This window comes from Neurospora crassa, linkage group VII (assembly GCF_000182925.2).
Source record: "Neurospora crassa OR74A linkage group VII, whole genome shotgun sequence".
In the NCBI taxonomy this organism is placed as follows: Eukaryota; Fungi; Ascomycota; class Sordariomycetes; order Sordariales; family Sordariaceae; genus Neurospora; species Neurospora crassa.
Window position 1 is genome coordinate 694,811 of NC_026507.1, and position 24,077 is coordinate 718,887.

The window sequence follows — 24,077 nt, forward strand, 5'->3', positions numbered from 1 at the left end:
AGGGCTGAACATCTCGATGGCTTCCTCTTCTCCCTCCTCCTCCTCCTAGCAATAAACTTATCGGAATGGCGCTGCTTATAAAAATGGGTGTAGGGTTGAGTAGCATACAGTAAATATAGTGTTGAGTGGTCACGGTATGTGCAACGTGCAAAGGCGTTGTCAATAACCAACCAAGTCACCTAGATCCTGGGCTGTAATGTTGATATGATGATGAAATAGGGTGAAAACCACGAAATCTAGGAGGAAAACAATGCGCAACTGCTGATCTGCAAATTAAGCTCAAAACTCGCTGTGTCCAAAAGAATATCTCCGCCCGTGTCCGTCCCAATATTTCCAGTGTCCGTTCCAAAATATCTAGTATCCATTCCCATATACAGGTTGTCTATCCCGATATTCCATCCCTTCATCTCTCGACCATCCCAAGTCTTTTCCATGCCACCAGTCGTCTTCGTCATCGCTGTCGCTGTCGTCATCGTCGTCACTATCGTCCTCGTCGCTCGGTTCTACCTCGCGGTGAGGGCAACAGGCTAGTCTTTCGGCACCAGCACCAGCACCAGCAGCAGCAGCTTCTTCTACTTCTTCCTGCTCCCTGCTCTCGCAGCTTTCCATTGGCGCGGTAGCAGCAGCAGCAGCCTCGCGTTCCCCTCTTAACTCTGCGAGCTTCTCGACATGGGCAGCCATCAGCTGGTTTGCCAACGGCAGCCACTTCTGAATTTTCGCCTCGCGCCTCGAGGTTCTTCTGCTCTGGAGCGTCTTCCGGTACCACAAGAGGCCAGTAGGGTACTCGAGTTCAGAGGGAGTGTCGTCGCTACTCTCCGGCTTGACCGGGACAGAACTGCCGCCAACGCTTGGCTCCTGATCTTTGGACTTGGCGGGCTCAGGACGAGGCACCTCCGGGGAGCATGACCGCCCCGAGAAGGTTTCAGGAGCAGAAGCAGACGAGGGCGTGAGGAGGGGGGACCTGGGTTTCGCCTTCGCCTCCTTCTTCTGCCTCTTTGGCTGAGGCTGCTTCTTCTGCCTCTTCGGCTGAGGCTGCTTCTTCTGCCTCTTCGGCTGAGGCTGCTGCTGCTCCTCCTCCTCTTGCTGTGTGCTGGTGGTGGGGGGAGCCTTGCGCTTCTTGCTCCCTGTGCTGCTAGTGGAGGTCTTCTTAGCAGCTCCGTTTTTCTTTGGTGCTGCAGCAGGCACCTTGGCGATCATGTCTGCTGCCTGATTCTCCTCCTGCTCCTCCCTGTTGATGACAGGAGACTTGGAGAGCTGCAGGGTCTGCGATGAGCGGGCGTTGTGGAGAGGTGCCATTGTGTCGGATGGTAGGTAGTCTGGTTCTGCAGGACACTGATTGTTAGCTTTGAATTCCTTGTTTACTCACTGTTAATGGCTCCGGAAGAAGTGGCAATAGGGACTGCTGCTGGCTACAAGAACAACAACGGGAAGGGTCCAGTCCGACAAATTGCGGGTCTTACACATATGAAGCCCCAGAATCTGGCCTTGATGCACTGGTAGTGATGATAACAGCGATGGGATGGATTGGGTCTGATGAACCAGAATAGAGAACACAATACAGTCGACGGCCAAAACGAGGTGTCAAGACCCGACCCGACTGCGGAGCTGCCAAAAAGGTTCTCCCTTGCGGGGCTGGTCATGCCCGCTGAAACTTCAGGCTGTGATAGGGAAATAGCAGCAAATGGAAGGACAGGCGGGTCTGGCCCTAATCCTCTCAATTGCCCTCACTGGGAAGGAGCGTTGAGCAGTTTAGGTTTCCCTTTGCCCCAGTGTCCAGGGTGCCCCCCGACCATCTTGCTGCTCGGAATCGGGATTCAGAACGCAGTGAGCGGCCGGAGTAACAGACCAAGAACCAGAGAGCCTGCCGAATGACACAAACCTTTCGTTGCTGCATACCACTTATGCGAGGTTGGGGCAAATCGTCACACAAAAGCCAAGTAAACACAGCAAAATCACCAAGGGGAGGATTCATAAGCAAGCAGAACATCAAAATTCACATACCAAGCGGTCAAATGCAACGCGGGACCAAGAGCGTTTACGAAAGCAAAAAATCATTCGAAGCCAAAGCATAGAGCACTCGTGGACGTCTAAACTTACCGAGTTGATGATATATAGAAATGGTGTTTTGGATTCGCTGATGATGTTGTGTCAACAGCTAGTGGGAGATTATTCTGGGGTGCAAATGATGCTTGGGTAAGATTTGTGATGGAGAGTGAAGAGGTGTTTGTCTTGGTCTTGACGAGAAACGAAGTTTCTAGATGAATGTTCGAACGTGAGGTAGGTGTAGGTTGATAGTGGTGATGTACTGATGGTTACCTCTACCTAGGAAGGATGAGAAGCGAGAGGAAGGAGAAGAACAACTGGACCTGGGGTGGACATGCTCTTGTACTCTCCAAGAGTCAGAACTCCCCGTGACTCTTATACCGGTGTGCCTGAGGACAAAAGGCTGGTCTTAGGGTATTGATATGACAATATGTGCATCCTCGTGCATGGAAAATGGAGCAAGACGAGTGAGGCTGTAAATTTATGTACTAATAAATATTATTTCTGATCTTCCCAAGCCATATGCCTAGTTGATTGGTTCGATCCCTGCCACCCCCTCCTGCTGTTCCAACTTTTCCATGACTAGACACTGATGATACGCATAATATGGATTCCTCCACAGCATTTATGACTATAATCCGCATGTAATGAACCCAAGCCCCCGCCTCTCTTCATACCATGACACACAAATGTCAGACACATCGAGCCTCGTACATTAGGGTTCGAGCCATAACGCTCGCCAATGCTCGGGGCCATTAGCAACGTACCATTATCTGCTGCTTTCCACCGATCGTATACCGCCCGCCATACCAATATGACATGTGTGTGCCAAAGGCATGTTTCGCCCACTAACTGTTCTACCTATAACCTCCGAAGAGCCCACCTTGGCCGCAAGTGGACTTGCATTTGGCTTTTTCTGGTTACAAAACCAGGATTCCGTGGATCTCTTCTAGTTGTCTCCCGTTCTAGGTAAACTTTTGCCTCGGCCACGCTATCAATTCTCTTTGTCTTCGCCTTTTTTTTTTAGTGAATAGATGTACTTCCCGCACTGGGGAGATCTACTTCGTACATCCGATTCTAACTTCACGAACTCTGCTTTTTCAGCGCGAGACGCTTAAATGGGACAAACATGAGAGAACCCTATCTATCCTCCTAGCTGTACTCCCCAAAAATTCTCTCTCTCTCTCTTTCTTTTTTCCCCCCTTTTCTTTGTCCGCTTCAAGCCATCGGTTGATGTCCATCAGATCAGCAGCACTTCCATTTGTCATAAGCCCATACCGGCGCTGACAGCTTCCATCACCACCTGACTGACTCAAATCACGAATCCTCCCCCTGAATGACACATGTCAACGTCGACCTGGCTCGTCCAAGGAGTCAAGCATTGTTTGATGGGAGGAAAGCCTCCATGAAGCAACGCTCGGGGGAAAAAATCAAAAGAGTCGGCAGGTAACTAGTTAGTAGCTGCAGCATGTTCAGCGGTGACGGTAGTCCGCAGACATATATAGTGACTCCGCAGTCGGCAGCTTTATTGCAGGCAAATATTGATGAAAAAACTTTCCTCGTACATGCATATATGCCTGACCTCCACGAATGGGCGAGGACAAGGGCCTGGAAAGTTCACTTTATCCCGCCACAGCTGGTGTGCACTGGACTGCCTGCCTGGGATTCTCGGCGCCTGGACATAGTGCATGCTTAAAGATAGCATGAAACTCGGGAAATTTGCAACAGTCGGTCGATTTCCTCATTGAGCGCCGGGCAGGACATGGATATATTTTTGTAGGACAAGCCCGATTCTGTACATCAAAACGCACGCATGTTACCTTGGGTGGCAATGTCCTTGAGTGTTCACTAACTGGACAGACACATCTGCTGGCTTAGGTACGGGGCGCCAACATATGCCCTGCTCTGCAATAAATCGAAGGGACTTCCGAAGTATCCGTAAGTGCAAGAGACACAGATTGCTGAGACCGTGTTCGTAGCTTCGTACCAGCAATAGTTAGTACAGTAGTAAGGGAAGCGCTTCTGACCCCGAACCCAAACTTTTCTGCCGGGCCACCATACAAAAGGCTTCTGTCACTGTCCTGCTGCCGAAAAGAACACGCCGTTGGTGACAAAATAACAAGATCTGCTGAATGTTGCTCGAGTGTCCGAAGTGTGGGTTGATGCTGCTTACCTAGAGCCCAAGTGGCCCAAGAAGAGGTTTGCAAACGGAGGGTTTATTGAGGCGGGATATTTCATTTCTCAGACAAGGTCACCGACTGGCCATGATCCTGAAGGAAACAAAGGGTGTAAACTACCGTACCTAGAGATGCAGAGAAAAGAAAGAAAAACGCTTTCCTTGACTTCGGTTGCTCAACCCCTCACTTCTCACTGCATTGTTCCTTCCCTTTTAGTTTTATCCAAGTTCCAGCTTCCTCATGCCACATAACCTGCAGGAGCTACTCCGCTGTTCATCCATCACTCTTTCCTCCGACGTTGCTCACCCCCAGGTCCCTCCCAGGGGAGAGCCCGACGTTCTAGTTCTTGAACGACCCCCGCCTTCACTTTTCTTCCCCATCCAATCATCGTCCCACCAAACTCCCGTCATGGGGATCCGCCCGAAGTGGGACCATCTCCCTAAATGATCCCACTACTCATAGTGCCTTCACCTCGCTCTAACTTTCCGTGTCCATCTTCTCTCCCATCTCCTCTGCAGCCTCTTCTGTCTCCTCCGTGTCCATCTCCTCTCCAGCCTCTTCTGTCTCCTCCGTATCCATCTCCTTTCCAGCCTCATCTTCAGCCTCTCCCATATCCTCATCATCCTCGTCCATCTCATCATCAGCATCTCTACTCTCCGTGTCCATCTCCTCTCCAGCCTCTCCCATCTCCTCTCCAGCCTCTTCTGTCTCCTCCGTATCCATCTCCTCTCCAGCCTCTTCTGTCTCCTCCTCTCCCATCTCCTCATCATCCTCGTCCATCTCATCATCAGCATCTCTACTCTCGGTGTCCATCTTCTCTCCAGCCTCTTCTGTCTCCTCCGTGTCCATCTCCTCTGCAGCCTCTTCTGTCTCCTCCGTGTCCATCTCCTCCTCAGCCTCTCCCATATCCTCGTCATCCTTTTCCATCTCATCATCAGCCTCCTCCCCACTTTCAACGTCCACTTCCCCTCGCTGGAACCTCTCAAACCGCTCCGGAAAGTCTGGCTGATTGACCATCTTCATCAGCGCTAGCCGTCTAGCAATGAGGGGGAGTACGATTGCTGCGGCTTGACGGGTGTGGTACGAGGCGCGAAGTAGAGTTGCAGTATCGTCGGGATAACCTATGTTGGCGTTGGAAGCAGGGTTGACGTTGGACGTTGTAGCTTGATTTGATGGTCCGGCAGCCCATGACATATCGGCGCCGCCGGTTGTGGGATTATTCGTCGTTGGATGGAAGCGAGGCTCCGAGTCGGATGCTGATGTTGGGCTTGGATTGGCCTCGCGCAAGTTTCTGGTGGGTTCTTTGCTGATGGTGGTGTCGCTGCTGATGGTGGTTTCGCTGCTGGGGTCTGCAGTCTGTGACATATCGTCGCCGGTTGTGGAATCATTCGTCGTTGGATGGAAGCGAGGCTCCGAGTCGGATGCTGTTGGTGGGCTTGGAGCGGACTCGCGCATGTTTCTGGTGCTTTTGTTGTTGATGGTGGTGTCGCCAGAGTCGCTGCTGGGGTCCACCATGTCAAAGTTTCTCTTGACTCCCCGATCTGCCATATTGGATGCTTTCGATGGTTACAAATTAAATGATGAAGAAAAATGCCTTGCCTTTGAGAAGGAGGTGTGAGCGTAAATTTGTTGGTGGGTATGGATTGGAATAGTCTAGTCGTGGATGACACAAGTTGAAGACCAACAGTTTGATCTTTGACGTCCAAGTCAGAGGCAGCTCCTGCTGTAAGTGAATAGTTCGAACCCTTAAGACGGCGAGCATGAATGACGCCGAATCCAGGAGCACTCAACGTGTCCCCAATCCTTCTCTATTTTGAGACGTTCGCACCCGCTTAGAAGGTCAGTTATTCAGCATTACGAAAGGCCAGACGACTTTCATATGAGCTCCTACTCCCGACTCCTATCCGCAACGCCTTTTTCCTATGACTCTTCTTGCTAACCCCTCGGCATTAATAAGGCGGACGACACTCGCCCCTAACCAGCTAGTCTCCTCCTTCGTCTGCTCATAGCCCATAGCTCACTACAAAGCCTGCATAGCATCAGGGGCAATCATCACCTCTAGATGGTTCACGTGGGCTTTTGCTGCAGACTCACCGCAAGCGGCGATGATTCTATGCTTGCCTCAACATCTATTCAAGCTCTGAGTCCGCCTTTCTCTGCACTTGAGCATTCTCTTCATTTTCCCAAGCACGCTTCGAGATGGTTTCATGGCATACAACAAAGGAGACCAAGTTCTCTGGGCGCAAGTGCAAGAGCGCCGGCGTGGTGCTCGCGGCGCTGAGTGCGATGACTGGAGGTGAGGAGAGGGAGAGGGGCTCTGTAACCGCTGCGGTTTTTGTGGGTGGTACCGTTGTTGTTGTTGCCGTTCCTGTTGTTGGTGTTGGTGTGGGAAATGGCGCTGGCGTCGTCGAAGTTGGCGTTGGCTTGGGGGTTCGTAGAGGTAGGTGATAACAGCGAGCGCTCGGGCTGATTGGGGTATTGAAGTTGAACGGTCATCATGTCGAAATAACTGCGCAAGAGGTTGCTTTTTTAACCCCCAAGATACGCTGAGATATAGGGGCGTACGGCCAACAAAACTGTACGTGGGTCTATGTTTTGTGCGAGTGTCCATCGTGAAGGCTGATTGAAAAATGCTGGCTACGCTTGACTGAAGTTGTTGGATTCGGAGGAATGCTTGGCAATCGTATGGAGAAAGGGTGAGGGCGCAGCAGATGGGGAGAAATGCATTGGTGGTCGTAGTCGGCTTGAGTGAGCAGCGCGACCCCTCGTGCAAATGAAGGCAAGCCACCGTGATTTGCAGGCATCTAGGACCAGATTTGGTGTATACAGAAAGTCCTAGCTTGGACTTGAATGGGAGTAAGTCTGGATGATAGCGTCTGGACTTCGGACACCGAGGAGAGTTGAGATGTTGGGAGAGCAATGCGAGGGAATGCTTGATTGATGGCTTGGTTGGTAGAAGAGGATATGGCCTGCCTGCCGAGACCCCCTCATTTACCTCTAGGTACACAAAAAACAGAAGAAAGCCCAAGTGAGGTACACCGGCTACATACCTTCACAGCAGCCCAGAATGAAATAGAACAACCACGTTGCCTACCACGAAATTAACGACCTTGAGACGATCAACAGAGCATCCCGTACTTTAGTACCACAATTTCATCAGAGTATCATTCATTTTATCGTTCCTATCAAAGAATATTCGTTCCTCCTCATCAAGCCAAAGCCACCAATCTTGGTCAAATTTGAAAAGGAGAAGAATGGCTACTTTACCGCCGCCCGAGATAAAATGTAACTACGAAGACCCACCGATGAGATACGAAAGCCGGTACTCTTTTCCTGGTTTACCTTCAAATTAGTGGGCATCCCAGAGTGTACTGAGGCGTAGTTGAGTCAAGCAAATCTCAACGAAAATACTAATTTATATCATTTCAGAGACTACACTATCGATGGTAGGTGAAGGATGCTTAGAAAGAGGCTATGTTGTTGCCAGCGGAGCGCTCTGGAACTATCCAACGTCCGGTATTATCAACCAAATAACGACGGAAGAGCAATGCGTGGGGAAATGCGTGGTTGCCAGCTTGGTTGGAGAAGAGAAAAATGGGTGGCCACCGGCTGGAAATTGCGTGCGTCCGCCTTGATCTGATGATTCATCTGATGATAACCATCGCACGGGAGAAGAGAAAGGTCTTCGTCCACGTGGTTGACGGGGTGCCTTTTGTGAACTGCACCTGTCAAGCTTCGGACGACTCAGGACTCCCGAAAAGCTGCTCGTGGGAACCTAATGCACAGACCTGCCCTTTGAAGGCCTATGCACCCACCTGGCCTTCACTGAGGGGGTCAATTCAGGTGGTCATGTCCACCCTGGCCCAAGTGCCACTGCAGTGATCGATCCCCCCGATGCCACCTCCACATCGAAGGCAGAAGTGGCTGCGTTGGAGGTGACGGTCCCTCGTCCATCTCCTCATCATCACTACCGACGTTTATATCTATTAACGCTGTATCTAATAGCGGGTCTATATTATCCATCCGCCTAAGGTAAAGATTTCCCCAACGTAATTCCCATTTAATCGGCGGTAACAATCCCTCGTCCATCTCCTTATTATTACTACCGACGTTCATATCTATCAACGCCGTATCTAATAGCAAGTCCATATTATCCATCCGCTTAAAATAAAAATCTCCCCGACGTAACTCCAATCTAATTGGTAATAATAATCCCTTATCTATCTCCTTATTATCACTACCAATATTTATATCTATTAACGCCGTATTTAATAATAGGTCTATATTATCTATCTACCCAAAATAAAAATCTCCCCAATATAATTCCCATCTAATTAGTAATAATAATCCCTTGTCTATCTCCTTATTATTACTACCGACATTTATATCCATTAACGCCGTATTTAATAGCAAATCTATATTATCCATCCGCTTAAGGTAGAGATCTCCCAAACGTAACTCCCATCTAATCGGTAGTAACAATCCCTCGTCCATCTCCTTATTATTATTACTAATATTTATATCTATTAACGCCGTATTTAATAGCGGGTCTATATTATCCATCCGCCTAAAGTAAAAATCTCCCTAATGTAATTCTAATTTAATTGGTAATAATAATCCCTCGTCCATCTCCTTATTATTACTATTAATATTTATATCTATCAATACTGTATTTAATAGCAGGTCTATATTATCTATCCGCCTAAAGTAAAAATCTCCCTAATATAACTCTAATCTAATCGGCAATAACAATCCCTCATCTATTTACTTATTATTACTACTAACGTTCATATCTATTAATACTGTATTTAATAATAAATCTATATTATCTATCCGCCTAAAGTAAAGATCTCCCCAACGTAATTCCTATCTAATCGGCGGTAATAGTCCCTCATCTATTTCCTCATCATCACTACCAACATTCACATCCATCGACGCCGTATCTAATAGCGGGTCCATATTATCCATCCGCCTAAGGTAGAAATCTCCCAGACGTAACTCCAATCTAATTGGCAGTAACGGTCCCTTATCTATCTCCTTATTACTAGAAATATTTCCCTAAAGTAAGTCCAGGTCCTCCTCCTATTTAACCTCTATCTCCATATAGTCACTATCGCTGACGTTTCCATTAAGTGAATTCGTGTGATCCGGGTCCTCCCAGTCCTAGACCTGACCGTAGCCAGAAGATCCGTCCTCTTCCATCGCCAAATCCAAAGGCAAAGGGGGCACGCCGCCGTCGGCCCCCGCGGCCGCAGAAGATTCGTTCAACCCATATCCCGGGTCCCTTATTCTCCACGATGCATCCATTGGGCGAACCTGTGCGATTAGTTGCTGTTCCAGTAACCAGAGTCTGGTGAGATTCCTCCTGTTCCCGTTGGCCATTCTCCTCTCCTGCAGCCGCGCTGTAGGTTGCGGCCTCCTGGCAAGCTTTGCCATACGCCGTGCATACGCCGCCTGTTCCATGAACGTCCCCCGCGCGAGCATGGCGGACTCTCCGTCTCGAGATGACTTGTGCTGGATATGGGAGGAAGCCTTGGTTACCCTGTTCGGAGCAGAGGCCTGTGTGGGTGTCTGCAGGCTTGTGGGGAGGGGTAGCTTGGTGGCGGCTCCATCCCCGCCTGTGGCTGCAGTACCCGTGGAAGAGAATCTCCCATTCATGTAAGAGCCAGCGACATTAGGGATGGCGGGCATGGAGCGGACACGCACCAAGGGACGACGTCTGGGGCTGGAGCCGGGGCTCGAGGTCAGGATCGGATATGAATCCAGATCCGCCTCAGAGAAGGGGCTTTCGGGACGAGAGGGTGGAGGCGTCCGGAGAAGCATGTCGTCCGAGACATCCTCTTTTATTGCATTCATAAAATACTCGAGTCTTGAGGATCTGGTGCTGGCTTGAGCTGGTGCTTGAGCTTCCGAGCCGGGTAGGCGTTGCTCATCATCTTGCGAGACATAGAAAGCTTGAAGCATCACCATCATGATATTGTGAGAGTCCATCTTGAGCACTTGGTTGTGGGATTTGTCTTTGTTCTTGTGGTGGTCAAGAGATTCAGGTGGAAGAGGATTTGGAGTTCTGGAGTTGCACAGGAGAGAGTATGTCAGTATCAAATGCAACTATTTGGCGGAATGAGATAATGTATGTGCTTGTGATGGGGTGAACCGTTCATGATCAACTCGGAGACCCGAACCAACCAGGCACTCACTAGTAGACCAGATGGTGTATAGCTACGAGATAAAGATGTTCCACCCAGTGGCAGGTTCAAGCAACGAAAGCTCGGAAGAGAGGAAGTTTGGGGAGAAGAAGAGACTTTAGGACTTGGATTTGACTGGTCTTTTCTGCACCAACAACCAGATTATTGGATGGTGGGTGATGGTGATGCTCTGTACAGACTTTCGAGATTTCCTTGAAAAGAAGTGATTTGTCTTGGATTCCAAGGAATGAGAAGTGTTGTAGTCAAGAAAAAGAAGTTCAGATTTTCAGGGAAATGCGGCGGTCTTTTATCCACGGTTAGGACACCGACCAAATCTGGTCAAACCCAATTGCTTGGTCAGTCCGGCATGGCAAGATTCCAAAAAAAAAATTACTATTTGCATCAACATCTGGATGCATCTAACGCATCTATCCCACTTTATTGCAGAAGAGTGCATTAGAGTAGGGCAGTACATATCGGGATCTGTAAACACCTCGCGGACCCGACATTTCAGACTTGATGCTTCAAGATCGGGGATGGAAGCAGTGAGAACCCAAGTAACAGGATCAAAGGAAATGTAAAAGCACCCCTGCCTTAGTCGGCGACCGATTTGTATCCTCACCCCCCTTGAAAGAGAAATGGAACGGCAAGAACACTGCACGAGATCACCAAATAAGCTGCCTTTTGCTTGGCTGGGCAAAACGGTCTTAACCATCATTCCAAATCAAGATATCGTGTTCTTGTTTTGGTTCCTCTTGCGGTAGTAAGTAATGTGCGCTAGTCTTTCTTCTCAAGTAACCAGAACTTGCCAACTGAACTCCTCCGACTCGTCACTTGAGTGACCACTCCAGACACGGATCCACCGATGCAGGCTTTCCTTGGTCTTTTCCCTCTGTGAGCGCAAGCCTCGGCTACCTTAGCAACCAGGAACGGAAATGACGGGACTGGGTATCCAGTTCTAGGGGCAAAAGAGACGACCCCACTATGGCCTCGGACGGGAGATCGAAAATCTTCTCACAGGCAAGGCACCCACATCAAATCTCTCCTCACATCGTCTCTGAAAGTTGACATCGTCACCGCAGCTGCCGACACAAGCCGCCAGAACCCAGTTCTCGTGTTTCGACCCGCTTCCCCGTGCGCATGTGCAGTCACAGCAATCCTTCCAAGGTTTATATGGACTCAAATGCGCGGTAGGCCCCGTAATCCGCCCAATTATCGATGACTCACGATTACTGCAACCACCGGAACCCATACATGCAAACACCGATCCCGAAAGCAGATGCCATCGCTCGTCACTGCACCCAGATGATGGCTAAATCAAGGTATCGGCCAAGGCATTGACCAAGTCACCGCTTCTGACCAGACTGACTGACTCCGGCCGAGGTTGTGATTCAGAGCTGATCTCTACCGATCCATTGTTCGTCATCTTGAGTTCATGCAACCCGAGAGGCAAATGTACGCGAATGTTATTGAGCGCATTAGCGGACGTTTCTAGTAGGAGATGGAAAAGTTACAGAGTGGAAACCCTCAAGAGCAGATGGATGCAAAGGAGGCTAAACAGCTGTGGATTGAGGAGGAGGCCTATCACGAGTGGAGGTTTGAGAAGATAGTCAGAGGGGAGGTGGTAGTTGATAAGGAGTTGGACAAGAGAGGGCGGAGATGGCGAGAGAAGATGGTGAGTGATGATGGGGAAGTAGATGGGTTCATTAGGGTGATGCATGTGCGGATGGTGACATGGTTTGGAGCCTCATATTTGTCCAAGCAAAAGCGTTGATTAATGGTAGGATTCTGTGGAATCAACCGCATGCGAAGGCCGTGATGTTTCCATTTGCATAATGGTGAAAAACGACACAAAAGCATCGCAAGATCGGAGTCCGGAGACAATCAAAAAAGACATTTGCAAACAAGGAAACGACTCGCAAAAAAAAAGGTAATTCAAACACTGACTGACAAGAAGCAACTCCAAGTGCAAAAAAAGAACAAAAAAAAGCAAAAAGCTCAGCGGCCAGAGCAGGGCCGAACCCGTCCACTCTTGACACGCCTACGAAAACTGTACCACCGTTACCACGCAACGAGCAATGTTATTCTGGCCCCGCCTCTTACCGCTAGACCACGAGGGAACATTTACAAGGACCGAGGACTTATTGGGTTACTGAGGGGTGCTGAAAGGGAACCTTATAAGGCCCAAGTGGTAGGTTCAGCGCCTAAGGTACCTAAGGTAGTAAGCGCCTGGCAGGTGCTGCGCGTTGGCACAGTGCCTTCTGCTGGCATGCCGGTAGGTGCCGGGCTGTCGGTACACCCCAGAACCGGGCAGACAGCCAGAACGGCTGGTACCTCTACAGCTGGTACACAGCTGCCTGATAGGTACCTCTAAGGAACGCGGTACCTCTAGGACTGTCTGCCCCCTTGCCTACCTAGGTGCCACTGACCAGCAGCATTTTTGCCGCGGACAAAAGCTTTTGCGTCATTCATTCGGGCATTTTTGGACCATACCGTCGCCCAACCGTCCGTTATCATCAGCATTTGAGTTGTCCATTCTCCTCTTCGCGGGAATGTTACCATCTGCATACTATTAGGGAGAACGATCATCCTCCTGCCTTGAGGACCGCCGACACGACCCATCCAAAGGCGCCTCATTTCATTTTCAAAGTCAACGACAACGTCAAATCTAAAACCACTTCTATGAAAGAAAAGTGATTGCGCATGCTCTGGAAGAAAGCAGAAGTAGCCGAAGCTTCGGAGTTGGAGAGTTGGAGAGTTCGTCTGTTCGTCCCAATTCCCCTCGGGTACATGAAGTCGGAATGGCGGGACCCTCGTCGAAAGTGGGAAAAGTGGAGCTGAATCGGAGCAAATTGGGAAAGTAGAGGATGTGTAAGTGATAGCGCAGAGCCCCAACGCAGGGCCTACAGTGGATGTGCACTAACAGAGAAACATAGACCCACTTCTTTCTGCAGGGGTAGGTCAAGAAAACAGAGGATGCAGCAGTGCAGACACTGGCAATTTTTGTCGACATTTTTTGGACATTACAAATTGCAAAGTCGTCTACCGCTCAAGTTGAAAGAAATACTACCACTTCGGCACAGGTCACAACTTGATAAACAAAAAGGCTTGCAAGAAGAGAAGAGTGTCTGACATGCCTTCTACTTCACCGCACCGCCTCATTTGGCACCAAGCACACACATCCTCTCAAACACACGGTGCTCACTGCTCAACCTACGAGACGTATGATCTGGGCCCGCACCCACCGCCGATCCTGGGAGGAATAACACGTTCGTCGCCAAAGGATATGCGATATGGCTGAATGTGGGAGCAGTCGAGCGAGATTATGACTTTGTCAACCGTCGGTGAATGAGGTAGGTGATGTCGTGATATCCGTTAGATCGAAACTCCACTCCCAAAATTCGGTGCTTTTGTTGGAGGCACGTGCCCTGGGTCGTTCATTCACTGGCCTTGCCCATTCACTGCGGCACTCCCTTCCTGGGTAGGTATTTATGCCCGGCTGCCCTGGCTTCCGTTTCCCCTCTTCTGTTAGACAACTCCAGAACTAAGCCCTTTTCGTTGTCGCTCTTCCAGCCTCCAACAGCTTTCCATTCCCAAGCGCGAGGTCCGGAAATGCATGGCGGCTGGCTTATGGGTATCCAAGGTAGGTATGTGCATTAACGATGCATGCCACATCCCCAATGCCATCATCTTGCAGACAAAACACTGGGCTTAACATTGCCAGCAAAAAGATTGCACAGTGCTCTCCCCACACAAACCCCAATCACATGATCTCAGGGATGGAGTCAAAACCTATGGCAGTAGGAGACAGATCTTGTAACATACATAACCCATGTTGTCAATCCGTCTTCATAGCCAGGGAGACTGCTCATCGTTTTTTCCATCTCAGCTTGTCGGATCAGCTTTCACGCACAGAGCAACATGTGGAACATCTCGACATTGCTTCCGAGAGCTCGACGGTCCATATATAGCGGAGAAAGCGAAGAAGAGCGTGGGATCAATACGGCTCTACCTACAACAACAGTGTCTCTCGACATGTTGCGTGAGAAACGCGAATGTCTGGCCTATGGGCTATGTTGCAGCCAAAAAGGACGATGAGAATTGAGGTGCCCACAATGTCTAACGAACATCGAGCTACACATTAGACGGAAGACCAGGGCAAGCAGAGTGAAGGACACAGTCTATTGTGTGTTGTGTGGGAACAATAAGAAGCTGCAGCCAAGAACCACGGGTAGTCTGCTCAAGGTTCTGGTATTGCATCTTATTCAGATTTGGGTTAAAACTGTCACATTCTGATCACAACCTGACAACAAGATGGTCCACCCATTCACCCGACGAGATCCAACCCCTCCTTTTTTTTTTTTTTTTTTTTTTTTTTCCTCTTTTGCTCATTTAAGTTCTGACTTTTCCTGTTTTTTTTTCTTTCCCCTTCACTAACCACACCACCACTCAATCTCATCCACCACCTCTTACCGTAATCCTGGTATCAAAATACAAACACCAAACACCAAACAACAAAGACAGCACAATGGACTCAACCATTGAAGTCACCGAACGCCTTGAGAGGCTGAGCATTGCCACCAATCTCCCCTCTTTCACTCTCAACGAAGCCGCAGCTTCTCCTGGGCCTTCTCGCCGCAACCTGAACCTGTCTTTTGTCTCTTCCGAAACTTCCACCCAAGTACAAACCGCAACCGCCAGCACCACCACCCAGGGCTCTGACAACGACGTCACCATGAGTGACGACCTCATCACCGCCACCAGAAACCTCTCACTCCAGAGCCGCCTCCTCCAGAACCGCAGCGCCCTAGATGCACACGGCCGCGGCCACGCCGAGTGGTCTCGCCTGTGCAACCAACGTTCCGCTCGCCACGGCACCGTCTCCATCGCTATGATGAACATCCGCGCACGCGAGCGCCAGGCCGCCCAAGCTCCCCCTCGGTCTCGCCCTCGTCCTCGTCCTCGCACTTCCTCTCGCGAGGCCCGCGAAGAAGCAGGTAATTTCTTCAGACACTGTGCCCAGATCCAAAGCCAGACTATCAGAGCCCACCACCACCACCACCACCACCATCGGCCTCGGACTCCTCCGGTCGCTACCACCACCAGTGGCAGTGAGGCCGCGGGCCTGACTAGAGAAGAGCACCATCAGAATTTGTTCCGGGCGCAGCTGAGATGTCGCCTGCAGATCAGGATGGTTTCGGCCATTGCTGCTAGGGCTGGACATTGAGAACACGTTGGAGAGGGTGTGACGGCAGGGTGAGGACGGAGCTGCAGGCGGCGATGTCTCGACGAGTTGGGGGCGGTTGAATTGGAAGTGAACGAATGGTGACTTGGGCTGGGGAACAAGAGTGTCTGGAGTTACTGGCATCAGGTTTGCATTTGGCATTGAGGAGCGAAATCAGGGAGGTTATGATGAGCGATTTGGGGTTTATCACTTCGAGATGGCACATGTGGATATTGCGGATAGGATGGGGATTATAATAGGTAGTGGGCATGGCAATGGCGTTGTGAATTCAAAGCGAGGGTTTTGTTCTTCTGGACCACCAAGTCGTTCTTTCCTTTTGTGTTCGTGAACTTTGAAATTCCCGTTTACAGTTCGTTTGACTTTGCTTTATCATGAGATACCTAATTTCACATAAGATGAAGACATTGACTGCAATAGGGCTGGAAGAAATTTGATGCAGATACAATGTGATTCCAAACTGACTTTTTCGCGAGTGCAAAGCGCGCCAACAATGCCCAAGTGGACGATCGAAAGAAGAACTTTCCCACACCCACGCAAGAGGCATACAATAAGGGCTACACGATCACACACAAGAAGGTACTCGTCTCGGCCAACAAGATCCCTGGCACATATGAACTTGTGCACGCTGCAAGAGGGTTGTTCGAGATGTTGGAAACCTCGCTATCATATATGCTTCATGCATATAAGGAGCCCAAGATCACCCACCCGGCATTCTCCAGGTTCCATTGGCTGGAGCTCATCACATACCTATGGGGGCTGCGTACGACACGATGCCTGGACGGAAGGCGTGGCACGGTCAAAGTGGCTGACTGCAATAGGGTTCCCCACCCTCTTCTCCTTGCCCGTCCTTCTCATTGCTCCTTCGGTCCATCAATTCACCATCATTTTGTGGCTTTTTCTGTTATTGTGTTTACATCTACTTTGTTCACTTGGACATACCCAACCACTACGTTGGACAAAGTCAACAAGTGGGCGTTTCGAACCCTGACGGCCGGTTTGCCCTAACATGCCGCCGGCACAAGGTACAAATCGTACTGTGTACCTACCCTTTCACAGACTCAAGGCCGTGTTGACGTACTCGGTACCCAGCTACTTTCAGATGAAATCTGCCAGAGTAAATACACTCAATAGCCGAACTGCGTACAGATTCTTATTGATGCCTCTTGGCATCCATCAACTTCGGATGAGAGAGCCTGAGGCACAATTTCCCCAAACCTTATGCCCTAACATGGCGTAGATTGACGGGATTGGTATCTGAGTGAATGACGTCGACGGAATGTCCAAACCATGCGCAAATTCTCATTATTGCCAAGACGTGTTAGTCCGCCGACCCCATCTACCCACCGGCCGAGGACAAATGGCTTTCGTCCTTTCCCCTTTTGCAATCTTATCCCACTTCCGACCTGCCTTTTTCCTTGTAAGTAGCAACTGCAAGACAGCGCAAGACGCACCACTTGCGCGACGCACAAGGCAACGAAATGAAGTAGTTGATGTGTGTATTGAGTTGCTACAAAGAGAAATAATCTGTGGAGAGGTCTGGAGGGCTAAAGACTACACTAGCGAGGGGAGGCCATGCGAGGGTGAATGATTACCCAGAGCACGTGACTCCAACACGGGCAATTTGCTTTCAGTTCACCAGGGGCAGTCCAACGCAAGTTGGTGGAGTCAACCAGCCAAGTTGTCCATCAGATTTAGGGCCTGACTCTCAATATGTGGGCATCGCCCAGGCTTCTTCTTCTTTTGGGTCAAATGACGGCCACCGAGGTTATCTAGTACGCCTTCAACAGCACTAGCACAATCACCCAATAGAGAAGAGGTGGTGAAGAGTTGGGGAAGGTTTTTGGAGGTGTGAAGAAGCCGGAGAGGTGTTGGCTGCATGCCTTTTGGAGTTTATAGGCAGAAGATGGGTTGTGGTTATAGAAAATCTATACAAAATATCCGCATGTATGCCCAGAGCTAGGGATATTTCTAAGGTACTTATGAAGCATGGAGTCAGGTAGATGGGCAAATTGGCAAGGTACTGCACAGCATAGGCACTATTCTCTGTGAGTGGTAATGACCGACTTTGAATACAGCATTTTCTCGGCGCACCCATCATTACCTCTAGGTTCCCAGGAGATCAGGCATAATCTGTAAGCATGCTACAACATTTATGCCCACTGGAAATCGTATGCAAGACGGTGATTCTAGATGGCTCCACCCTCCAACTTTCTTGAGAAATAGGTAGAAAAGATATTACAAGAGAAGAATAGAATTTACAGTGCTCCGGGCTCTTACGCTGTTCCTCCCCCCCCTCTTTTTGTCGGGCATAAAAAGCACATATTTGCGCAGAGTGCTTACAGATTATGTCTGATTTCCAGGGAACCTAAAGATGGATGCCCCGAGAAAATGCGGTACTGCATCCCTGGAAGTGTTTGCAGCTTCGAACTTCCGGCAGCACGGCCTTTTTTTTTTTTTTTTTTTTTTTTTTTTTTTTTTTTTTTTTTTTCCCGGAATGATCGCAGGTGAGGATCCAGCCCACACAAGTAACCGAAGAATCCCAAATGTGAACCACACGTGACGAAAAGACCATTTACCAAGATACAGGCACCGGTACTTACATGTATAGTACATAGATGTACTCCGACCTTGCATTGCAGGAACCTGGATGCCGAACGTATTGCGTCGGTTTTCGATCTTGTGACCCCACCCAGGAGTTGTTTGCCATTCACTCACATGGCTGACTATCATAACTCTGAACTTCCCTCTTTGGGGTTTCACTTCCTCCCTTCTCCTTCACCAATTTTTTGCAGTCCTGATTCGCAAGCTACATCAAGAATCAACAACCCAAGCCTCGATCGTCGTTTACCGCAACAAATTTGCAATACCATCGACCAACATGAAGCCAACCAAGACCAGCGAGTCTGAAGGCGCCAGCAAGCTCATCCACGGCATGGCAACCCTCAGTGTCAACCCCAGCCAGCCGTCTACGATCATCATGCATCCCAGACCTGGTGTTGATGTCGATGTTCGCTCTGCTTTGAGCGACCCTGAGCCGTCCACAATGCATACCCAGAGCTCACCCCCGCGACCTTCGACTCTGACCACCATGACGATCATCCCTGGCACATTAAACAGCCCCGCGGTACCAGGTATCAACACCACATATACCCACCCACCTGCTCGAACCCAAGAGGTTGAGTACTTCCCCCGAATTCGGCAACACCAGTGCCCTCAACCGTTTCCTGGCCACTACAAGCCCCACCGTCATCACCCTCGTTCCCAAACCGCCCGCAATCGTCCTTGCCAGAAGCACACCTCTACCGCTACCGCTGCTCACCACATGCGGGCCCGTCACCAGGGGCAGTCTTTGATGCGCGTGGGGAACCCAGACCATGCGCTTACTCAACAGATCAACTATCGCAAAAGAATGAGCTTCGAACAAATGAGACAGAAGCACAGAGATCTGGCTGCCATACTTCGTGAACTCAAGGCCATATTTGCGTCATTCAATACCCTCCACCGAGATTTGACCCTGAGTTCTTCTATGTCTTCTCTTTCTCTGACCGCCAGGGAGCCGAAGCCCTTGTCTGTTTCTGAAGACAGAACGGAGCATTTGCTGGCGGAGATGCGAGGAGGAAGTAGCTTGATGAGGGAGGAGGAGGTGTCGGTGGAGGGTGGTGATGAGGATGAAATGGAGGATGTCATGGAGGAGTGAACTGAATTGGCAGAGCTGTACATCAGAGGAGGGAAAGCGGGATACAGAACGCAGGCATATTCAGGAACAACACACAGTTGATCACACTCAAGGGACAAGGAATAGCCGGTTTTCTATGATGGATCCCTAGAAGGTGGTGTACCAAACGAAGCAGGGAGGACATGTGATCAGAGGGATGATGGTTCAAATTTAGTTCAAGCTTGAGAGACGATACGTAGCAATCCTCGAGATATCTGTTAGTTTGAACTAAGATCGCCATACGGTAACCGTCTTGAAAATGACACGAAATGTATCAGTGCACACATGTATCTTCGCATCAAGTGAAGTGTCTGGAGGCATCCTCTTGTGCATTATGGGACGAAATATCAGTGAATGCCCCCGAGGCACCATCAGCCACACACGCACGCAAAGCGGCTGAGATAATCCCCCCCCTCCCACAGAGACCTTTCTCTTCTCCCTCCTCAAGATCCCGTTGGTAACTTCGTCCAGGTTCTGTCCTCAGCATATTCAAGAACGCAACGACTCCAAATTGGGCCACTCGATCTCACAACCTTCAAGCTCCCTGTAGTAGGTATCCATAAACATCAAAAACAAACGCAATGGACTCGACAAAAGACGTTATCCGAAAGCTGGCCAACCTCAACATCGACTCTTGCGCCCAAACACCAGAGGCAGTTCAAGTCGTTAACGCCTCCCATCCACCCAGCCCAGATCAAACACCAGGTCCAGATCCCTTTGGTCCTGCTTCCCCAGCTGGCTTCCAGACACAAAGCGGCACACAATCCAGCTTCAGCAACGATAAACGAACCAAGCCAGAAGAAGCTATCGCGACTGCAACTTGTACCGACTCAGAGAGTCCCAAGAACATCATCCCTTTGCGCAAACCTTCTCGGAACATCTCCCGTAATCTCGCCGAAAGTTCTGCCAAGGGCGTTCAGCCTCGCAGTTCCAACCGTCCGCATACCACCAGCATCACCACCAAATGTCGTGATAGAATGAGAATGGGCGTCGTCGACTTTCTTCGACGCGATGCATCTAAAGGGGTCAAGCGTTGGTTGCAGGGGAAGGAGAGACGTCATGACAGTACAAGAAGGGCCACGAGGATCCATAGAAGAGGTGCTCTTAGTGAGGGTGTGAGGAAGAGGCTGGGGTTGAAGTTGAAGAGGGAGGAGGCTAGTTTGGGACAGTTGGAGGTGATTAAGGAGGAAGAGGAGGAGGAAGAGGAGGGGGAGGATGTGAAGATGGAAGAGGACATGAAAATTGAAGAGGATACAGTTATGGCGGATTGAGGGAGGACGATAATGGTCTCTTTCAGATACTAAATAAGAGCTGGAAACCGCGAGATGTCGGTTGAAGCGTCAAGCCTCGGATGGTTCCATGAGCTTGTCCTAGTTGTAAGTGAATGGAGAGAGAAAGACAGCAGCAGGGTACCACAAAAGATTTCGAACGTACATCTTCCGCCTCAAAGAGGAAAGGGAACAACGACTGGCTACAGGGACAATGTCTTCACATCCAAAATTTAGCCTGGAAGCAGGCAGCAGAAACCAAACGAACATGAACTGCAAGCCTGTGTCAAACCGAGGTGAGGAAGAAGCACCAGGACGACAAAACCTGTGAGAATTGCGTTAGCCCAGCAGATTTGAGGTCCCGTTCACCGTATTTCTGTCAAGGTTCTCCCCAATTAGCAAGGCAGGTGAAGAGAAACGAGAACGCCTGTCAAACCCCATTCAAGAGCAGTCCCATCTTCGAAAACAACTTCCAGAGCAGTCAACTTAAATTTCCTCCTGCTCGCCAACCATTTTCCGCCCAGCGACCGCCGACCAACGCATCGCTTTTCAACAACTCAGACTTTGCGGACCGATAAGGAGAAGAAAAAAACACACGCATCATGGAGCCAGCGCACAATATCACCCAGAAGATGGAGGGCCTAACCATCAACCCGAAAGCCCCCGCCTTGACTTCTCACAACACCACCATGGAGTCAACCCACAAAATTTCCCAAGAGATGGAGGACATGACCCTCGACCCCAAAGGCCGGGTCGACACGCCCTTCACGACTACTACATCTTCGCACACCCAACGTGTCCCCAGCGAACAGCAACCCCAACCTTCAACCCCTGCCCCCTTCAACTTCGCAGGCAACTCAGCAGGAGGTTACGTCTACACCACGTCTTCCGAAGGTCTCAGCTTCTCGAACCCCAATGCAGGCAGCAGCAGCAGCAGCAGCAGCAGCACCACCACCACCGACACCACCAACATCACCACCAACACCGCCGCCGCCAACCTCTTCCAGGACCAAGACTTCTGCGACCACCTTCTCAACTGCGACGACCCCGTTGGCTTTCTCGAAGTCAGCCTATACCTTGCCCGCTTCCCCTCCATGTCCCTCAGCCACAACTTCCCATCCAGCAACAACCGCATCACCAAATCCCGCTCCACCACCTCCTCATCCTCCCGCGAGCGCCATCACCACGCTCACCCCATTCGCCTTGTGCAGCCAGGACTCATGAGTCCCGAAATGGGCACCACAATCTACAAAGCAACGATGCAAAAAGTCCCCGGCACCACCATCTACACGACAACAGCGGAAAGAAAAGCAGCTGAGGAAAAGGAAAAAGAGAAGGAAAGGATGAGGTCGGCCTATGTCGAGGATTCTCTTAGGCTTACCAGAGCGAGAGCGGTTGCTGAGAAAGCTGCTAGAGTTGCTCGTGAGAGGCAGATGCGGATGCAGATGCGGTCGGGAGGTTCGGGAATGGGCGGCGCTGACGGTGAGGATTCAAGTTCGTTCCTGAGGGGTCGGGAGAGGGCGAAGAAGACTTGGGTCAATGATGAGGGGAATGTGGTGGAAGAGAGATGGTTGGAGCCGAATCCAATGGTTTCATGGAGAGAGGCAAGTGAAGACTTTGATGGGATGGATAGTGTTGAGGAGAGTGTTTGTGAGAAAGAGGATGATGATGAAGATGATGATGAGATGATGGAGTGAGGGGGATGGGGATGAGGGGTAACGTGGAGGACTGTTGAAATGAGAGAGTGGCGGATGGTATACCTCCGTGATTAGCGGGTTTGATGTTGGCAGAATGAACGTTCAAGAATGGTCAAGTTGGGGTGGGGAGGGGGAAGGGAAAAAGGAAAACAAAAAAAGGCATGGGCGATGCGGCTCGAGTGTACCATGTCAAGGAAGGTGTCGTCGTCGGCGAGTGACGCGACCATATCAGGCCAGTGGAGTAGTCACGATAAAACGGTTTGATCGCAAAGAAGTGACTTACTTTGACAGATACGGATGGCTCCCGTGCTATGAAAGTTTCGAGACCACAATTCACTGAGTCGGTGTCTTCCTTGTAGTGAAGCAAAATTGCATATAAAGAAGACAACCACCACGTTGACTACTGGAAATTGTGAGAAGGTTCAGACCTTGGGTTAATGTGATCCACGTCCTGCCGCAGCGCCGCTGAACGTACAGCTTGAGGTTATCCGTCAAAGGGACCATAAAGCGCCCGTTGAGTTTCCTTCTTTTTTCAAGTGTTAATGCCCCCTTTCATGGACCGACAATAGACAGTGATGGACCTACCATAGCACGGTGCGAAACATGAGTATGTTCCCTTGGATGGTGATCGCTCGATTTTGCCAGATTGCGACATACAAACATGAGGCGGCGGTCGATTGACGAAGGAGAATAAAATGCCGTCAAGGGGCACACCCTTTCGACTACTCTTCTGCCCTACCACCAATCTTCTCTTGGTCACTCTCTTCGGCCCTTCTGACAACAGGTGTTCATCCTTACGAAATATCACGCTCTGAGCAGCAGCAGCAGCATACCCTCCTCATTGACACCTCAAAAGACAAAATGACGGACAACTTCAAAGGTATCGTCTCTACCATTAGAGATACCAACCGCACCATCTATTCGGCGTCGGATCTCACCCAAAGGCACCCAAGGATCGTTAGGACTGCACCCATGAATATGCGTAACGGCCAACGTACCGATACTAGCGGCGCCAGCCTATCCGTCCAGCGTACCTCTACTCCTCTTCCTATTTCTCCTACTCTTTTCAAGCAAGTCACACCCGCTGTCGAGGCTGAAGGCCCTGCCTCATGCCTTAATACCCAACCAGATACCGCCAACACCTACATCGACGCCGATGCGGCCAATGTCACTGGCCATAAGATGGATGCCAACGCTTCTGTCATTTCCGCGCCTAGCAGTACTTCTTCGTCTCAAGACAACACACGTAACCACGCCTCTCAGGTCAACGTCAGCAGTGAATCGGCTGGCCAAATTATCACTAGACGTAGACGTAGAGTCAACAGAACCGTCAGGCGTATATCTGAGGATCAGGTACGCGAACAGACTGTCGACTGGCACTACTCAAGCCCACCTCGTATGATAGTATGTGGCAGGAGGAGGGCTTACCGAACCCCTATTTGGAATGATCGGCTTTGGAACGAATGGGAAGAGGATGAGGATGAGGGATATAGTAGTACATAGCGTACCTGGAGAATCATGATGGAAACGACAGGACACCTCTCCACCTCTAATCACAGTATTCCTCATCAGTTCACGATCTGGCAGTGTCCGTTTTGATACCATCCATCCTTCCACATCTCAAGCCTAACTGAGAACTGCGCTTTGGAGTAAATAGTCGGAGTGCATCCATTTTGACCGAACACGTCTGAACATCAGTTGAGTGTTTCAAAGGGTCGATAGCGAGATTGAGAATAAAAGAGTTGCT

The 24,077-nt window shown here is 50.1% G+C and overlaps 10 protein-coding genes across 10 annotated transcripts; 7 read left to right on the top strand and 3 right to left on the bottom strand.

Annotated features, from left to right (window-relative positions):
• Positions 1 to 354: 354 nt before the first annotated feature.
• NCU06896 (hypothetical protein) lies at positions 355 to 1,296 on the bottom strand (the record flags this gene model as incomplete). The annotated part of the gene is made up of 1 exon (XM_954150.1): positions 355 to 1,296. The coding sequence occupies one exon, from the start codon at positions 1,294 to 1,296 to the stop codon at positions 355 to 357; it is 942 nt and encodes a 313-aa protein (XP_959243.1).
• Positions 1,297 to 4,697: 3,401 nt separating this feature from the next.
• On the bottom strand, positions 4,698 to 5,768 carry NCU06897 (hypothetical protein; the record flags this gene model as incomplete). The annotated part of the gene is made up of 1 exon (XM_954151.1): positions 4,698 to 5,768. The coding sequence occupies one exon, from the start codon at positions 5,766 to 5,768 to the stop codon at positions 4,698 to 4,700; it is 1,071 nt and encodes a 356-aa protein (XP_959244.1).
• Positions 5,769 to 6,419: 651 nt separating this feature from the next.
• NCU06898 (hypothetical protein) lies at positions 6,420 to 6,836 on the top strand (the record flags this gene model as incomplete). The annotated part of the gene is made up of 2 exons (XM_954152.3): positions 6,420 to 6,660; positions 6,778 to 6,836. The coding sequence occupies 2 exons, from the start codon at positions 6,420 to 6,422 to the stop codon at positions 6,834 to 6,836; spliced, it is 300 nt and encodes a 99-aa protein (XP_959245.3).
• Positions 6,837 to 9,383: 2,547 nt separating this feature from the next.
• On the bottom strand, positions 9,384 to 10,230 carry NCU06899 (hypothetical protein; the record flags this gene model as incomplete). The annotated part of the gene is made up of 1 exon (XM_954153.2): positions 9,384 to 10,230. The coding sequence occupies exon 1, from the start codon at positions 10,209 to 10,211 to the stop codon at positions 9,384 to 9,386; it is 828 nt and encodes a 275-aa protein (XP_959246.1). The 5' UTR covers positions 10,212 to 10,230.
• Positions 10,231 to 11,942: 1,712 nt separating this feature from the next.
• Positions 11,943 to 12,779, top strand: NCU12045 (hypothetical protein; the record flags this gene model as incomplete). The annotated part of the gene is made up of 2 exons (XM_011397032.1): positions 11,943 to 12,080; positions 12,384 to 12,779. 2 exons carry the CDS (start codon positions 11,943 to 11,945, stop codon positions 12,777 to 12,779), a joined length of 534 nt encoding a protein of 177 aa, XP_011395334.1.
• Positions 12,780 to 14,933: 2,154 nt separating this feature from the next.
• On the top strand, positions 14,934 to 15,632 carry NCU06901 (hypothetical protein; the record flags this gene model as incomplete). Its single annotated transcript, XM_954155.1, has 1 exon — positions 14,934 to 15,632. One exon carries the CDS (start codon positions 14,934 to 14,936, stop codon positions 15,630 to 15,632), a length of 699 nt encoding a protein of 232 aa, XP_959248.1.
• Positions 15,633 to 18,528: 2,896 nt separating this feature from the next.
• Positions 18,529 to 19,347, top strand: NCU06902 (hypothetical protein; the record flags this gene model as incomplete). Its single annotated transcript, XM_954156.1, has 1 exon — positions 18,529 to 19,347. One exon carries the CDS (start codon positions 18,529 to 18,531, stop codon positions 19,345 to 19,347), a length of 819 nt encoding a protein of 272 aa, XP_959249.1.
• Positions 19,348 to 19,946: 599 nt separating this feature from the next.
• Positions 19,947 to 20,636, top strand: NCU12044 (hypothetical protein; the record flags this gene model as incomplete). Its single annotated transcript, XM_011397031.1, has 1 exon — positions 19,947 to 20,636. The coding sequence occupies one exon, from the start codon at positions 19,947 to 19,949 to the stop codon at positions 20,634 to 20,636; it is 690 nt and encodes a 229-aa protein (XP_011395333.1).
• Positions 20,637 to 21,235: 599 nt separating this feature from the next.
• NCU06903 (hypothetical protein) lies at positions 21,236 to 22,330 on the top strand (the record flags this gene model as incomplete). Its single annotated transcript, XM_954157.1, has 1 exon — positions 21,236 to 22,330. One exon carries the CDS (start codon positions 21,236 to 21,238, stop codon positions 22,328 to 22,330), a length of 1,095 nt encoding a protein of 364 aa, XP_959250.1.
• An 861-nt stretch (positions 22,331 to 23,191) lies between these two features.
• Positions 23,192 to 23,778, top strand: NCU06904 (hypothetical protein; the record flags this gene model as incomplete). The annotated part of the gene is made up of 2 exons (XM_954158.1): positions 23,192 to 23,683; positions 23,746 to 23,778. 2 exons carry the CDS (start codon positions 23,192 to 23,194, stop codon positions 23,776 to 23,778), a joined length of 525 nt encoding a protein of 174 aa, XP_959251.1.
• Positions 23,779 to 24,077: the final 299 nt, after the last annotated feature.